At 39.2% G+C, this 19255-nt stretch overlaps 1 protein-coding gene across 4 annotated transcripts in view; it reads right to left on the minus strand.

The window, feature by feature from the left end:
• Positions 1-19255, minus strand: part of Prp5 (pre-mRNA processing factor 5) — a 268041-nt gene that overhangs the window by 207214 nt on the left and 41572 nt on the right. For all 4 annotated transcript variants that reach the window (XM_067136316.2, XM_067136315.2, XM_067136314.2 and 1 more), the window contains one exon: positions 9658-9784. In XM_067136316.2, the coding sequence (XP_066992417.2) occupies positions 9658-9784 (127 nt within the window). The remainder of the gene's footprint in view (positions 1-9657; positions 9785-19255) is intronic.

A 19255-nucleotide genomic window follows, 5' to 3' on the forward strand; every position in this document is an offset into this window, starting at 1 on the left:
AGCCACTTCTAGGTTACCAGTCCCTGCTGTGCATATTTAATTTCTGTGCATTGCCTCACGGCACAAAAATCTGTTGATGACAGATGATTGTTGTTTTAAGGGGCCAAGACATAGGACAAACAGATCATAGTACACATGTACCGGTCAGCAGGCAAGAAATAGTTCAAACATCTTCCCCACCACTGCATAACACTGCTAACTGTCAGAGAGAGAGGACAACGAAGAAATGTTCTTACAGGACTGAATGCATGTGACTGTCTGTCACCTTACACACACACTCTCTCTCTCTCTCTCTCTCTCCCTCTCTCTCTCTCTCTACTACTACTACTACCTGTCCTGGCATAGTTGGGTCATGTCCTGCCTGCTTTCCTGTAGAATGCAATAGTTACATACAGATGAAGAGGTTAGCACAGGACACCGTTGCATGGAGTGTTACGGTGCAAACCAATCTTCATACTAATGACACAAATAACAGTGAGAGCTAAAACTGCAAACCAACCCCCCCCCCCCCCCCCTCTCCGCTGTCTCTCTCTCTCTCTCTGGATGATAGCATTAATTTGTTTTTTTTTTAACTGTTAGGTTTTTCAATCTACCAAAACTAAGTTCGAGTAATAAATGTATAAACTACCTGAAAAAAAAAACAACAACAAGGTAACAGCATTATACTTGAAATAGGAACAAGTTAATTAAAATAATACTAGACGACCCGTGCTGCTCCACAGCATCCGTTATAAATAGATCAGGTAACTCATCTGGGTATGTCTTGTCATAATCATATTGTTTTGCCTGTACTTTTCAATGGTTTTATGAATATTTAATAAGAAGCATATTATGGTATACCAAAGCTTGTAGTCAGAATTCATCCATTCTGCAGTCATCATGCCGTCTGTATCTATCCACATATTCGCTTTTCTATCCTGCAGTTGTTGATGTAAAGCTTATTGTGTCATAGAAGGCAATGGTATTTTTAATCGCAGTTATTATATATACAACGGTTGTCTCGTGAACTCGTAAGTTAATATCGGAGGACTGTTTTTTTCCTGCCAGAGAACTTTTTCAGCACATGGCCTTCACTCTTTCTAGTGTAGCTAGGTTATCCTTCGATACGTGTTCCCAGATAATGTCTAAGGTATATGTCATGATGGGGTCTGTTTGTATGTAGACTTTTTTCTCTTAGCAGCATGTAACTTATTAGGAATGCTCTGTCATCTGTTGAATATATATGGAAGCTGGGAAAGGTTAAAAAATCAAGAAGTATCTAGCAAGGAATAGTATTCTTCCGTGATCAGAGGAAAGTGTATACTCTCTGGCTTGACAGGTTGTACCATATTTACTCGTGTATTAGACAACCCCCCCCCCCCCCAACCCCTGGCTTTTTGGGACAAAGAAAATGAAAAAAATAAATCTCGCATACAAGACCTCCCCATGTAATTTGTCAGAGAAGAACAACGATTCCGCTTCGAGCGGGTATAAGACTTACTGCAGCACCGATGACATAACACAAATTTGTGAATAGTTTTGTGTCCAACCTGCACAATTAAAGCACGCACGTCTTGCTATGTGCCTGTTTTATGCAGTTAAGAATGTCCACTAGCGTAATGGTTAGCACAATTAGCTGCCGTTCTTGGGAGCCTGAGTTCAATTCCAGGTACCGTACTGCCAGAGATTTAAGAATGGCAGGAAAGTTGATATGCAGTAAAAATGGTACATGCAGCTCCCCTCCAATGGGGGCTTTATCACCTCGAGATGAAGAAACGAGTTTACTTTAGTTAAGAAATATTCACAGTTGTTGCTATTAATATAGCAGGCAAGATCATTAACAAAGTGATCATTTAATCTCGTAACTCAGGCCAATATAACCTTATATAACCAATATAATCTTTGGATAGAAGTAGGTTTAAAACGCGATGAAAACAATCCGATCATAATGACTGTTTTACTCGCCAACGTACCTAAATAACAACAATAATAATGTATTGATTTTACGTCCTCACTAACTACTTTGACGATTTTTGAAGACGCCAAACAGAACATAGCCTACTATGCGTTAATAAAAAATATGGAGGCAACAAACGTGCAAAATTAAACATCACGTTAATAAAACACATTGCCGCCACAATTGTAGATATCCATAAATGCAAAAAGCTTTCCTGCTATTTATTTTTATTCTTTCCATCGTGGAATTTTGACACAATTCAGGCACTTAATAGCATACCTAACCTAAACAATGCAGTGTGTCTTATCTCAATTATAGCTGTTTAGGTAAATCCTGATGTGATAAATGTAGAGAACAAGCATGAAATATAGTTAAGAACAAGAATCTGGCTTTCAACAGCCGCAGTTATCCTAAGAATGCTTCCAGTCACCATGTATTCGGAAGCACAACTCGTAACATACGCTAGTTATCACCTGGTGGGTAGTACGCATTTTACAGCATGGCTTTATTCAGAAGGGATGGCTTCTGCTATACATACACCAACTGGGAATAACAGAGATCATCTCCAGAAACCATTTGCGAATTGATTCTCACTGTTTGGACTCTATACTCGGGGACAAAATTATTTTTTAAGTTGCATTCTAACCGGCACCACCCTCTAGGTCCCCGGTACGACCTAGGGATGATGGGTTAATAACCTTACCCACCAGAGTGAAAGGAGAAGAGAGAGGGAAAAGGAGCGAGAGAGAGAGAGAGAAAGAGAGAGAGAGAGATAGAGATAGATAGATAGATATAAAGAAAGAGGTAGAGACCCCGGTGAGAAGGTTGCTAGCGTGTCCGCCACAAAATAGGAGTTTAAGCGAACACGAGGGAGAACGATGGGCACAAGAAAAACGACAACAAAGGTCCGAGCACAATAAAATAACAAGAAACCATAGAAATTACCAAAGGATGAAGTTACCACACTTACCGGAAGCAGCGGAGGAAGACGACTTAAGGCCGTGGAAGCTAATACTCAAGAAAATCGGTGACAGTGCTCCACCGAACGTGGCGAATGAAAACCAACACTTAAATGGAATTAAAGAACTTTAATTGAAAGGTAAATTGGAGGTAACAAATTAAATCTTTAAGCTGATAAAACCTATGTTTATTTTAAGAAGTAAAACCATAATCAGTAAATAAATCCAACGTAAAGTTGAAAAGGGGGAAAAGTAAATAACAATTAATAAAATGAATCAGAAAATACCAGGTAGAGTTTTAAAAAAAATTAATTAATTAGTAATTAACAATTAAGGAAAATAGATATTCTTTAACAGATAATAAATTATAATTATTATGAAAACAACCAAAGAAAAGAAAAGGATGACCTCCGTACCCTAATGTGATTTGAAAACAACAGAAAACAAGTTGACCTCCTTACATAAATACTACTTTGAATAAGGTTAAAATAAAATGTGATCGATCACGGATAATTAATTAATTAAAAATACCATACTCAGTTAACAAGGTTTTCAGTTAAATTGATTTTCAACGCGGCCGCTTCTCATGATTACCATAATTAATTCGTTCAATTTCCACCGAGGACAGTTTCCAAGATATATAGAAATTTTACGTAGAAATACACAACCACCCGGGCCAAGAAAAGGTAACACAACCTTAAAGGGTGGCCAAAATTAATTAATAAACTTTTAAAACAGTAAACGATACACTCAACTCAGAAATATATAATTCAAGATCCACACAGGCTCCATGCGCCAGACTACATCAAAGTCCCGACAACAATACCCACACAAAACCGTTGCCAAGGTAACAACCAAACAAAAGCAACGCCTCCAAAAAACAAGGAGGAAAACCGGCAAGAGAAATTAATTCACAGAAAACCCCGGGGGGGGGGGGAAGAAAACATACCCAACGAAGGGGAAAACAAATCACAGGAAGGCAAACAGAAACCCCAAAGAAAGTTAAGCCCGCTATCTTGGAGACTGTACCTTGGTTCACAAGGAAAGTTACAATTTAAGGTGCCAAAAAAACTCATTTTAATTTTAAATTAGATATCCCAATTCAGTTCACTGTGGACCTTCCACATTAATGTGATTAGTTGCCGAAACTGTTTTTCAGACCTTCATAACCGCACACGCCAATAAGTACCAATTTAACGACGAAGTTTAAATCATTATTATTAATATTATTATTATTATTATTATTATCATCATCATATTTCCTGAAATCGCCGAAAATACCAAAATCCTCTTCTGGATGACGCTTAAGATGTTTCAAACACTGGTACATACCTTTGGTGGTGAAGAAATTGTGAGAAATCCAAACCTGGCCATTGTTGAAAAAGAATGCAGTCACGCGGCCAGCAAACAAGACCTTGTTAGCAAGAATCCAGGAGAAATATAGTTGCAAAAATATAATCCGAGGAAATGGTAGGAGGTCTCCAACTAGTTCTACGGGGGAATATCCCCGTTAATGAAATGATTACGGCGGTTTAAAGATGATCTACCACTGCATGGCGTAGCACACAATCACACTCACTCACGTTCATGATGGCTGCCCCAAGCGAACTGGCTCTCGCGTCAGAAGCGAGGTGGAGGCAAGTCTCTTGGTAGCAGGTGGGCGCATGCGCAGTTACGCGCAACCACACGAAGCCAGGACAATGGCGCGCAGCATACATTAGCTTAAAAAAGGGTATGTTGGCGGAAAGCCGATTGACACAAATTTTCCATGGCACAAGTCCAGTCCAAAAAGGTTATAAAGGGAGGATCACACTACTTAATACTGTCTCAGCCTATTCGCGATTGTCATGAAGATGATGTCATTTGGAATGACGAAACGCTGGTAGCAGGGAAGTTGGCAGCACAAGACAACTATAATTTAAATTAAAGCAGTGATTGGGTTTCACCGTGTGGTAAGCCTACTGTTTAACTGACAGACACAAATGACTGCCATTACGTTCTTTTGTATTATTATTGCATAATACGATACCTTTATCCCTTTTCTCTCCGGGGTCAAGTATGAAGTGAGATGAATCTTCGTAGCAGGTTTCTACGACTGGATGCCCTTCCTGACATCGACCTCATCAGAGGAGTTATTGAGATGAAACGAAGAACGTGATGTAAGAGTACCTAAAACTGACTATTTTTACTTTATATGTAGGCCTAAAAGTCGCATGTTCACCATTTATTCTTTTTTAATTTAGAAATACTGCCTTTCAACAAAAATAGCCAGTAAAACTCAGAATACATTCAGAAGTTTGTTAAAGAATAGTGTTGAATGTTTACATGTACAATTTATAGCTCTTTATAGCCTAGAAGTCATGTGTTCACTACACAAAATTTGAGGTTATCGCATATTGGACCCCCCCCCCCTCACCTTCTCCTCCATTTTTTGGCTATAAATGTGGGGGGAAAAAGGGGTCTAATATGCAAGTAACTACAGTAATCAAGCATGGCTGCATGCAACGACATTACTAAGGATGAATATTACGAGGTGTGTTTTTTAAGTAAGTATCGTTTTGAAATAAATGAAAAACAGAGATTTTTTAAGTGTTTTATTTTTATATGAAAGCCTGAACATTAATCTACTTTTCAATATAATTCCCACCAATAATGAGGCACTTGTCATATCGTACAACGAGCTTTTGCATACCATCTTTATAGAAGTTGGCCGCCTGATTTGTCAGCCACTGCAACACAGCCATCTTGATACCATCATCGTCGTCATGGCATTTGCCGGCCATATGTTTCTTCAAATGCAGGAACAAGTGGTAATCACTCGGCGCAAGATCGGGACTGTATGGAGGGTGATCCGAGTTGTTCCCAGCAAAATGAGGTCTTGGGTTCGATGAGCCGCATGTGGGCAGGCGTTGTCATGAAGCAAAAGGACACCCTTACTGAGCATGCCACGCCTTTTGTTCTGAATTGAGCGGCGCAATTTGTTTAAGGTCTCACAATACGTTGCTGAATTGATTGTCTCACCATGGGGCAAAAAGTGCACCAGTAACACCCCCTTTCTGTCCCGAAACACGGTACACATGATTTTCCGGGCTGACATTGTTTGCTTAAACCACACTTTCTTGGGTGAAGTTGAATGTCGCCATTCCATAGACTGCTGTTTTGATTCAGGTGTAACGTAGGCCACCCGGGTTTCATCCCCCGTTACAATTTGACTCAAAAAATCATCACCTTCCTCGTGGTAACGCTCCAGGAAAGTTAAGGAACTGCCCAAACGTTTGCTTTTGTGCTCTGTCAACATTTTCGGTACCCAGCGTGAGCACACCTTTCGGTAATTTAATTGTTCACTCACAATTTCATAAAGAACACTTCAAGAAACTTGAGGAAACATGTCAGATAACAACGTAATCGTAAAGCGTCTGTTTTCTCTCACTGCTCGGTCAACTGCCTACACCAAATCTTCACTAACGACTGAAGGTCGCCTACTCCATTCTTCATCATGCACATCTTTGCGGCCACCTTTAAATGCTCGAACCCATTTCCTAACCATTCCATCGCTCATAATGTTTGGTCCGTAAACTGCACAGATCTCACGATGAATATCGATAGCTTTCAAACCTTTTGCACTCAGAAAACGAATAACAGACCGAACTTCACAGTCGGCGGGACTCTCCATCGGCGAGGCCATTTCAAATGCTTGCCAACAAACGTACATAAGGGCGACTATTGCCGTAACGGCACCTCAGCCTTGCCAATTCATGCAGGTACAACAGCGCACATGCACGGAATCACAAAGTTTATACAAGGAGTAATTTTAATACCACCTATTCAATACGGAATAATGACGAGAGTAATGGTTTGTAACATGCACGGAATACCGACCGCAGCGCTCCATCAGTGGAATATCAAAACGGTTCTTACTTAAAAAACATGCCTCGTAATAAGTGTTAGTCACTTAGCAACCTACTATAAGTTCAGAATGTATTGCGGGTTAGGGTAAGCCTTCACCTGCAATTATTGAAGTGACCATTTAATGATTTGATTTCATGATTACTCAAAGCTGGCTGATCTCCGAGACCTATCAATGTCTCATGATTCACCGGCAGATAATTCCGGAGAGAACAAAACAAAACTGAAGCAAATCGGTCCAGAAGAACAGAATGGACGGATTTGCCAAAGCTGTTTCTTGTGAACTCTTTTAATATATAGATAATAGTATAATACTGTTACCATATGTTTTCCTTTTTCCGGTAGTTTATAAATTTATTACACAAACTTAGTTTCAGCAAAGAACCTAACCATTATGTATTAACTGAGTCAAAACTGAAAAGAGATGACTTCACATATTATAAAAGAAAAAAAATGCAGTAACTGTTTTACAGAAAGACAATGAAAACACAATAGGTAGTCACAATTCCATCTTTTATCTTTGATAAGAACTCGGTAAAAAAAATTGAAGAAAAATTTGCCCACCTATTTCTGTCTTTTTGGAAAAATAGTGCACACAGTATTTTGGGGGTGGAGGGGGCAAAGATTGTATGTATGTATGTATGTATGTATGTATGTATGTATGTATGTATGTATGTATGTACGTATGTATGTATGTACATACGTACATATTTTATAGAAATGGAATTACATTAATTTTTATTACATCTCTCATCAGACAATAGTCAAAATTACAATATTCTACTTCAAATCCTTTCCAAACAGCAACATATTCTACAGAAAAAAAACTTATACAGAAAAAAAGGTAACAATACAGTGGATCAATTAGACAGAAAAAATTATATTTCACTTAACATAATCACAGTAAGTATATATTGAAACGGGAATGCCCTGCGAGCATTCACGTTCATATATTTCTTGAAAGGAACTCGCTAACACCCGGCTGTATGCATTCAAAATGTGCGCCGAGCGCGCAGGCATTGTGGGAGACAGCGTGCAAGCTAGCACTGCTCCAGAGTGCCAGCCAAGGCCAAGTGACGTCACACCGAAGGTTCTCTCTTGTTCTATGGCATTTCATCATGAACAGAATGTAATATCATAATTTCGAGAACGTCACCTTGTAGACCTGAACAATAAATGCTGCTAGCCAAAATTTCATGTAAATCGGCGGAAGGATGGCCGAGATATACAGTAAATTTTTCTAGATGCCCAGATGTACAACCACGCCGTCCGACCTTCGGCAATAAAAGGGATTCGCCAGCCTGGAGTAAAGCAGTGTGCAGTATGCAGTGAGTGTGTGTGTGTGCGAGCAAGCACATCGTCGCCTCGCTATACGGTTTGTTACTCTGTCCGGATGAGTACATGGGTTCGAAAGTGTTAATGTTGAAAGCCTTCTCCGTGGACTTTGACTTTGCGCGTGAACGAAAGCTTATTTTTGTTTCTATCAGTCTGTAGGGCTGTGCAATTGTATTTCGTTCGTGGATTGTGAATTTAAAAAGACTGTACGTTTGAAACTGCGCTATAGTTGTTTCCTCTACCGTGTTAAGCTGTCTCGTAAAATTGTGCCCTAGCAACTGAACAATTCTTTTACGAACAGTGTCACATTATTTTGTAAAGAACAGTGCTTACTTTTTTTTCCCCCTCAAAGGCTGTGTCTATCACTCCGCGTGAAAACAGTGTTAATATCTCCTATCATAAACTGTGCCAACCTTCATTTCATTCAAAGACTATGTCAAATCCCCTCATAAAACTGTCAAAAATTACGCCTCAGTGATAACCTTGCCTCAGAGAAATTACGACGTAACAGAACTTGGACTGTCATAAACTGTTTCTTTATATTTTCGTAGAAGCTATAATTTATTTTAACGAGAGTGGGCGTGCTGAACTCATTGCATACAGTGCAGAGACTGTATCCAAAGAATTTAATTTCTTTTTTTTTTTTTTTTGAGATTGAGCGAAGTGCTTAATTATTGCATCTCGGAAGGTTCCAGATTGCTTTCATTGTTTATTATTTCAAGTACGATAGTGCCTACTGCATTATTCTCATGGAACTGTGACTTTGATTTCTTCTTTGTTTCAAAAGTGCGTCCAACACCGTTTACTGTGGAAACTATTCAAAAGTGCTTCCCCTTAATTCGCAGTGCGGTAGAAAAATGTCGCACCAGATCCCCTCGACATTCTGTGCGGAAGTTCTTCATTTCACCGCTCCTTAACAACTGTTTCACGCTGCACAATCTGCCTCGGGTTCGAGTCGCCGTCAACGTCCAGTGCAGAGACAACACCGACGACGTGGGACGACGCCGACGCCGCTGAACAACGTCGCCTCCACACCTTCAAGGGTAATCTCACAATACATCTGTAAAAGGTGATATAATTCCCTTGCTTATCTCTTGAATAAACTGCAAGTTCCACTTTAATCATAAGTTTATTTCACTACCCTTCTCTCACACTCTCTAAGCATGAGGCGTACTCGCCTTGACGTTATTCATGCTCTCCGAAAAATTGAAGTATGGGCGTTCCTGTTTCAATATATAGTCACTAAAAAAAAAAAAATGGACAAGTGGTATTTTATGTCCCTCATATTTAATATTTCATCAGACTTAATTTTAATTACTATCAAAATATAATTCACCTCCCATATAGATACAAATCCTGTAGAATCTCATAGAAATGTATCTACAGTATAGGTTTGATTGTTTCTGAGAAAAGTGAACCTGCATGGAACTTAAACAATACCATGCGCTCATTCTCATTTGGAGCATCTATACATTACATTAACCAGGAAATTGGGTGTCGATAGAAAAAGGCAACACTCACCAAGTACATTGCCCTTTATCTCTTTCTTAGTAATTTCCAACTCTTTTTTCTTCCTTTCTGCTCTCCATCTTTCAATCCTCTCTCTCCTCTTCTGCATTTCCAGCTCAAGTCTCTTCTGTTCCTCTTCCTACAAAAAGAATACCAGATACATGCAGATAAATCATTTCCAATGCAAATAGGTTACTACAGAGATATTTATAACACTAATACATGACAATTATCTCAAAATTAACCATAATGGAATAAAATCACAGAAGGTAATGTTGTTTCCAACAATTACGAAAGTTAACTTTTTTTACTAGGGGCTTTACGTCGCACCGACACAGATAGGTCTTATGGCGACGATGGGATAGGAAAGGCCTAGGAGTTCGAAGGAAGCGGCCGTGGCCTTAATTAAGGTACAGATAGATAACATATGGATATTATTGTTCATATACAATTCTTATACAAGACCTCATCACTTATTTTCCAAATTGTACTGTACTTCCTGTGCCCATATGGAGCATTGTTACCAACCAAAAGCAGTATTGCTATGCTAAGATGAGCGAGTGTCCTGAAAACCAGCTGCTTCTGTGCAAAAGGAATGACACTACATTTGTGTCTAACTACATGCTCCCTGCGTATAGCAAAATGGAGAATTTACGTCAAAAGCATGTTTAGATCAAATTCTGCTTCAAGCTTGTTGATGTGTGACCCACTCACACATGTCCACTTCAATACTACAAAGACTGCATAAGTGCATCAGACTATCCACAAAGACAGTCATTGAACCACTGATTAGTCAGTGCACTAGTGGGAATCAGTCAAGGAACCTGCAACAAAATTCTAACAGAAGATTTTCACATGCAGCCACTGAGGGATGACGGAAAGTAACAAAGACTTTGGGATTGCTCAGACCTCAAAGAACAAGCTGCCAATGACCCCACCTTTCTTTCCTAGGTTTACACCGGAAACCAAACAACGATCCTGTCAATGGAAAGAACTCAACCGAAAAAAGTGAGGCAAGTCAAAAAAAACACTTGCAATATTTCACTTAACATAATCACAGCAAGTACATACACAGTCACTGAAAAAGAGTGGATAAATGGTATTGTATGTTCCTCGCATTTAATACTTTTTTTAATCAGAAAGGAATTGTTCACATGGAGTTCATTCTACCTGGTTGAGCTACTTTCCACAACGAAGTTCTGAAATGACTACAGGAGGATATGAGGAGGAAACAAACTGATCAGTGGCAAAAAAAAATACGTGGCGTTGCCCATACTATTCTCTTGGCTCAACGGATTTTGGCCAAAGCATTATGGGCCGATTGCAGAAACGGTGTTTAGACGGTGTGTACGGTTAAACAATGCCTAGGTATGGCTGCTACATTGCAGAGATGTTATTTATCACTCAGACACTGTCTAAAACCAATGTTCAACCGGTCATGTTTAAACACTGCCGAGAGCACTGTTTAACCTCAAATGAGAGGAGTGAATCACAATCAGAAGTTATGTACCATGAAACATGTAATTTGTATTATCATGTTGAGACGATTCCGGGAAGAAAGGTTAGCCCGATGGACTCTCTGTGGATCGCCCGCTGCTAAATCACAGCAATTCATTTGACATGTACGGGGAGATAGTGAAATATGGTTTCGCTTTTCAAGAGACCGACAAAGGGACAGTCCAGTAACTGTCAACTTGAATACAATTCTTAGCAACCAATATATTTTATTATATACATGGGGTAATTTGGGGGTTGAAGGTGTAGTATGTGGTCCTGTGGGTTCACTTCTTGCTGGTGGAAGTGTACTAATAAAGCAAAGGAAATGCCATTTATTCCTACCAAGTCCGATACATGCACGTCCACACCGTGGCCCTGGGCAACGGGTACACTGCGTGTACACGGCTAAGTCATGTAGTAAGGGCGAAAAAGCGAGTTCCCAACGCTTCAAAATGGGGACCCACCAGCTAAGGGGAACAACTTCCGAAAGAAAACATCAGCCCTCCAGGACTGCTGGGGGTTGGCATTGGGCCAACAACCCAATCTGTAAAAAGCTCTCGTTATGAAATCTGAAGAAGAAATAGCCGCCCTGACCTTCTTACTATGACCTTGCAAATGTGTAAAGGACTTGAGAATTGGTTCGTGGAATGTTTTAACTCTTTACCAAGCTGGAAACCTAAGAAAGTTACTCGACCAGCTACATATTGACTACATATTACTGCTATTCAAGAAGTGAGATGGGTTGGTGAAGTAATGATGCAGAAAAAAAATCACATGGTATTCTATAGTTCCCACATGAAGGATCACATGCTTGGTTCTGGTTTTATTGTCAATAAGCAGATAAAACATCTTATCATGGATTTTCAGGCAAAATTAAATAGACTGAGCAGACTTAGAATTAGAAGGAAGTTCTTCAATTACAGTCTTATCTGTGCACATGCTCCAACTGACGATAAGAGCGATGAAGAAAAAAATTCATTTTACGATGAATTGGATGAAATTTATAATGAGTGCCCAAGAGCAGACTGTAAAATAATCTTCGGGGCTATGAATGCGAAGATAGGAAAGGAAGACGAATACAGACCTTGTTTTGGAAAATACAATTTGCATGACATTTCTAATGATAATGGAATCAGGCTTATACATTTTGCATCCTCGAGAAATATGGTAGTGGGAAGTACAACTTTTAATCACGATGACATACATAAAATGACAATTAAATTGAAATAACAAATAACATCGTTCAACCTATTCAATACAAATAAATAAGGAGTGTAGATTTACATTCCTATTTAATTATAAGCGGAAGCGGTACCGGTTTCGACCCCAATCCGGGTCATCATCAGCCGAATAAAATACAAAAACAATGCATAGGTAAATAAGAAATTAAAGAATGAATCTTTCACAAAACAGTTGAAGAGGCGATATAAAATAATGGGGATTGGCACTGTGGGATTTTAAATCGTAAAATCTAGAAGAAGTAGATCAGTCGCTTATATCAAGTGAGGCGCAATCTTCTGAATAGTAACACCCGCAAAGTTCGGCACCGTCTCAAAATGTTTACGAGAAGAGGTGAACAGTTAAGTGAGCCAGTAGCTCCTGATGATCAGCGCAACGTATTCAATATCCGGCACATAAAATGACATGGAAGTCTCCAGGTGAAAGTACTTTTAACCAAATTGACCACCTCCTAATAGATGCAAGACACTTCTCTAACTTGATGGATGTTAGAAGTTATGGGGGGGGGAAATATTGACTCTGACCACTACCTTGTGGTAGCAAATATTAGAAGCCGAATATCCAATGCAAGAAAGGTACATGGATCCAAGGCAAGAATTCAACAGTGCTCGGCTGAAGGAGCTCGAAACTGCTTTCAGATATGCTAGCTTGCTTACTGAGACCTGACCGATTTGCCTAATAGTGAGAGTATTGATGAAATCTGGAAGAATCTTAAAGATGCACTATTAAACTGCAAATGAAGTTTTAAGAAGGGAAGAGAAAGTCTGGCACAACAATTGGTTTGATGAAGAGTGTGCACGAGCAACAACCTTAAAAAATGAAGCATACGAGAGAATGCAACGGAGGAACCAGACCCGAAAAGCAGTATAAGAGTATAGAACTTCCAGAAGAGAAGAAAAGAGATTGCACAAGAAGAAAAAGAGACAGCATGAGAGGAAAGAATTAGAAGAAATAGAACGGTTGAAAGGGATGAATGTTGTGAGAGCTTTCTATCAGAAGTTTAATAAAAGTCGTAAGGATTCCCAGCCTAGAACAAGTTTGTGTACAGATAAAGATGGCATAATACTGGGCAGTGAGGAGGCAATACTAGTAAGATGGGCCTAATATTTTGATGAACTATTGAATGAAAGTCCAGGTGATGACCAAAAACCTTACCTCCTGTAAATACAAGAAAATCAGACATAGAAGTAACGAATACCTACTACTGAGAAAGTTGAGCTTGCCATTAAGAAGTTCAAGAATTAAAAAAACCCTGGAATGGATTTAATACAATCAGAGCTTGTAAAAAAGGCTGGAAATGAATTTGTTAAACACTTTGACAAACTAGTGGCCACGATATGGGTAACTGAAACAGTCCCTGATGAATGGAACGTAAGTAGCATCTGCCCAATACATAAGAAAGGTAATATCATGATGTGTTCTAACTATAGAGGTATCTGCTTATTATCCATTGCTTATAAAATATTTTCCAATATTCTCTTTAGCAGATTGGTGCCTTACGTGGAAAATGCGGTTGGTGACTATCAATGCGGATTTCGCCAAGGAAGATCTACTAATAATCAGATCTTCACAATCTGCCAGATACTTGAAAAATGTAAAGAATTTGGGATTGATACACACCATCTCTTCACTGACTTCAGATCAGCCTATGACAGCATTGATTGAAGTAACTCTATGTAGCAATGGAAGAGTTTGAGATCCCTAAGAAACTGATCGCCCTTGTGAAAGCTACTATGGAAAATACTCGGAATCAAATTAAGATCCAGAATATGTTATCAGGTGCTGTAACGACCAAGAACGGAGTTAGGCAAAGAGATTCATTACCATGCCTTTTGTTCAATATTGCTTTGGAGAAAGTTGTTAGAGATGCTAGTATCAACACAAGGGGAACCATCTTATATAAATCAGTTCAAATTTTGGCATATGCAGATGATATTGATTTAATCGCAAGAACACCAAGAGCACTGAAAGAAGCTTTCACAAGCCTCGAAAAAGCAGCAAGAAAGATGAATTTACAGATTAATGAAGGAAATTATTATTATTATTATACAATCTTCCTGCAACAGCTGCAGATTGCCCAAGGACAAAGAGTACCTTAACAACAATAATGGATATAGACACAGTAGATAATGTGATCGTATGATGTTAAGTGTAGGCAATCGAGTGAGGTACGTCAAAATTTTTTTTGAGGTCCGCAAGCATGGTTCTTGAGATCATGATGGACTTCTTGTGTGGTAATCGCGATGTTATAGATGAAATCTCTATTCAGCCCAAAGGTATTGCAGAAGTTGACAAAAAAATGTAGGTACGGTTCCTCGAGCACTTAAAGGGGCCCATAAACGTACAATCTTATTGCGCAAAATGGATTGTACAATATATTGTTAGCTGCCTATAGACGTACAATATTATTGCACAAAAATCGAGTTTGTGCAATAAATAGAATCGTGTATAGATAATATTGATAGTTGTGCAATATATTGTGCAAAGCGGACATAGACGTACAATATGCGTTGCAATATATAGTCAGTCCATGCCGGTATTTTATTTGGTGATTATATTGAGTGACACTGATCTTTGCTGCGTTTTGATCGCCGTGGGCGTAAGTCCCAAAAAAGCAGAAACGGAAAAGAATTACAAGGGCCAAACAGTGGTTTCTAGACAGAGAAAAGTACACTCATGAAAATTTACTCAATGAACTGAGAAAATGGGAACCAAATGATTTTCAAAACTTTTTGCGCATGAATGGTGAATTGTATGATGAACTCCTCGCTTTGCTCTTAACGTCCCACAGAGCCGGAAGGCCATGGTTCACTTCGATAAACTCCAAAATAAACTTTTTCTCTTCCTTTTTGCGTGCCATCACGATACCTTCTCCAATGCTTGTCGATATCAACTGGCGAGAGGACGGGATATTGCACAATATTGCCCACACACAGCACAGTATTTTGCGATTTGCGCAATATATTTCAAACTTTCTTGATTTCGTACAATATATTGCACAACCCTCTAATATTAAACACACACTATCAATTTTATTGCACAAACCCCAATATTGCGCAATAATATTGCACGTCTATGGGCCCCTTAACATCAAGCCAATTACAGAGATGGATGAGAGCTTATACTTTCGCTTATAGAAGTCCACCATTTCTTCATTACTTCTTTCTTCCACATCGACCTCTTCCGTAACCAAGAAAGACTACCTTAGTGGGTCTACATTCATAGAAATTGGCTCGTATAAGTTTGATGTTGTGAGTAGCTTTACCTACCTTGGGTCAGAAGTTAATTCCAAAAACAATGTTAGTTCTGAAACCCAAAAACGTACACTGTTTGCTAACAAGTGCTATCATGGCCTCAGAAAACATCTGAAGTCTAAGCTGCTGTTCAGGAAAACTAAAGTCCTGATGTATAAAGTTTTAGTAAAGCCTGTATTAACATATGGTGCTGAGACCTGGACACACTCAAAATTTGATGAAAGACAGCTCGGTATATTTGAAAGAAGGATTTTGAGGCAAATTTTTGGACCAGTGGAAGAAAATGGTGTCTGGAGAAGAAGATATAATCATGAATTGTATCATTTATATAACGAACCAAACATTGTTAACTGCATGAAGATCAGAAGGGTGGAGTGGGCAGGACATCTGCTGCGTGCTAATGACAGAATGATAAAGAAGATATTTAATGCAGTGCCAGAAGGAATCAGGAAAGTTGGCAGACCAAAGTTAAGGTGGGAAGAAGGGGTGAGAGAGGATGTAAAGATAATTGGAATCAAGAATTGGAGGAGCTCTGTACTTAACAGAAAAGAATGGGGAAAACTTATTCAGAAGGCCAAGGCCCACAAAGGGCTGTCGTGCCAGTGATGATGATGATGATGATGATGATGATGACATGAGGTAATTTATATGGAATTATAGGTCACTTCGACTACACACATATCAGAATTATGTGTCCTGATCAGCCGAGGGCTGTCACACACATCAACAGGGAGGGATTCACTTTTATTTTCAGCCAAGTAAACACACATAATAGTGAAAACTAAAAAGTAGGTTGTATGTGGTTTTTAAATATATAATCGTATAAGTTTTTGGCAACTATCAGACAGGAAATGGCAACTGGTGGTGATGGTGGTGATAACTGTTTAAAGAGGAGGACTGGGGAAAAAGAGCCGTGGTCATAATAACAGCCCTAGTATTTGCCTGGTGTAAAACTAGGGAAACTATGGAAAACAATCTTCAGGGCTGCCGATGATGCGTTTCAAACCTACGATCTCCAGAATGCAAGCTACATCTATACGGCCGGTACAACACACTTGGTTACACATTTCTATCGGTTCATCTTCCTTTCGTCAAAGTTACCATATTTATGAATAGATTACACTCACTGTAACAACGCAATAATCAAAGCTACACTTGCCCCTACTGTGGCGTGTCGCTTTAGTGTCGATAATATTATGAGATTTATTTTCCACCAAAAGCGATACTCTTATCTGTGGGCAAGTCATGCTCATGCTTAGCCATATTTGAGTAATGTGTAGAAAGACAAACAGCTGACTGGAGTTCGATGCGCGCACCGACGAATTTCATTGGTTGCGACAAGCAAAGAGTTGCATTAAAGATACTTCTATCTCCATTTTCAAACCAATATTGAAACTTTTAACGATGTCTAGTTAAACATCGGCTGAATATTGTTTATGCAATGGAAGATCGTACTCGACTTACACGTTGTTTAGGTAAACGTTGTCCAAGGCTTAAAACTAGTCATCGTTTCTGCAATCTGCCCTATGACCCTGGTGCCATATCCTCCCTATTCACACGACCTTGCACCCTGCGACTTCCTCCAATTCTCTAAACTGAAAATGCAACTGAAAGAATGAAGATTCCAGATGGTGGAGGCAAATTCAAGCTGAATTGCAGTCCATTTTGAACACACTGCAAGAAAATCAGTTCCTGGAATGTTTCCTAACATGCTAACGTGCTTTTGCGACCACATGTTTCCTCTTAGGAATGAAAAATTAGAGGATAGATGCCAGAAGCGTATAGACATGAACTTTATTTAGGCTAAACACAGGGATTTGGAATCTAAAAAAAGAAATGTGTTTGTTCTGCAGTGTGCTTTCTACGCTGGTGTACATCATATACGTTTGTCGACAATGTGAAAGTTCGTGTTTGCCTTTTCTAGACATTATGTCGTGGAAATATATTCAAAACGAGAGTGAAATAGAGTCACAATTATTAAATAGTGATGACGAATACCTGGAATTGAGTAATAATGTGTAGAAAAGCGAAGAAAGTGAAATCCTTGCAAATGAGTGCAAAAATAACCTAAGTGACAGAGCAGACACAAACAATGAGGAATTAGTTCTTACTGGTGTGATTAATCAACATAATTTGATAGAAAGTAATAAATTTAGGAAGCAGCTTGTTCTCTTTTCAGTCCATGACAGGGTTGCTGTTAAGGGGAGAATTGCAGATGAGATTAGATGAGGAAGAAAAGCTGTTGAACCCCCTCAGGAGAGGCTTCAAGGACGTCATTTCATGGCTCGCAGGGAGAAAAAGGGTTCTGTAGCCTGTGTTGTCTGTAAGGCCCAAAAAGTAAGAAAAGAGACTATTTATTATTGTAAAACTTGCACAGAAAAGCCATTCTTACACCCTGATATATGCTTTGAAATGTATCACACAAGTGAAAGTTTCTAAACTGTCAGGGAAGACTCAACATCATGCGTATAAAATTGCATCGTAAATACTAGTTAGATAGTTACTTTACATGTTTATTAGTGAATTTTCCAGTTCTATATTTATATCAGAAGTCATCGTGAATTATGAAGTAGGGTAGAATGTGAATTACAGCTCAGTTAGTGATCTTAATCGGGCCTACTTGGTGTTGTGCCTTGTGCCATTTTTGCATTAAAACCAGCAGTTAAGGATTTATTTTTTTCAAGATTATATAGATACCTCAAGCTGACCTTCTGAAATCAGGTATGAATGACATGATAAACCTGATAGTACTTACATATTTGCATTTTCATGTCAGTTAAGAATAAAAAATATTTTTACAAAAAATAAATACGCTCACAAGCAAATGAAAACTTCAATCGCCACCACCACTGCCAAAATTTTGCCCTGAAGAAGGATTTCTTAACATATCAGTAGATCAATCTGGGATGCATTTCTCATATTTAAGCACTCTCAAATGCCGACTGCACCAGAATTTAATCCTGCAACCTTGATCACGGAAATAAAGGACCTACACTGGTGCAAAATCAAATCCCAACACCAAGAAGGAATTGTGCTACATTAAACGAAATTTGAGAGGCGTATCTGCACATATGAAAGATGACGCCTATTCAGATTTGCGTGCTAGGTGATGAAGAATGGTGCTAGCAGTGCCACTATCACCTTGCAAAGCAAGTTTGCTTTAAATACGCACTGTACACTTCGTAAGCATTAGTCCTCGTCCTGTGTTGATGTTGTGAGGGAGGTGTGAGTAAAACATGCCTTTCAGGAACTAGAGAAGGCAGTATAAGCACCTTCTGAGTTTGAACGAGGCCATATATTAGGGCTATGAGAAGGTGCCTTTCAGGAACTAGAGAAGGCAGTATAAGCACCTTCTGAGTTTGAACGAGGCCATATATTAGGGCTATGAGAAGGTGGATGTTCTTTCTGCAATATTCCGGAAAGACTTGGCAGGGATGTATCCTTGGTGCATCGGTGTTGGCAACAATAGTCATGGGAAGGCAATGTCTCGAGAAGAACAGGATCCAGCCGCACATGGGCCACTGCGGAGAAGGAAGACATCCACATCTGCCAAATGGCTGTGGTGGATTGTACTGCATCTACGGCCATTAGAGCTTCAACTGGAACCAGAGTGAAACAAC

Source organism: Anabrus simplex, chromosome 1 (genome assembly GCF_040414725.1).
Source record: "Anabrus simplex isolate iqAnaSimp1 chromosome 1, ASM4041472v1, whole genome shotgun sequence".
Classification (NCBI taxonomy): Eukaryota; Metazoa; Arthropoda; class Insecta; order Orthoptera; family Tettigoniidae; genus Anabrus; species Anabrus simplex.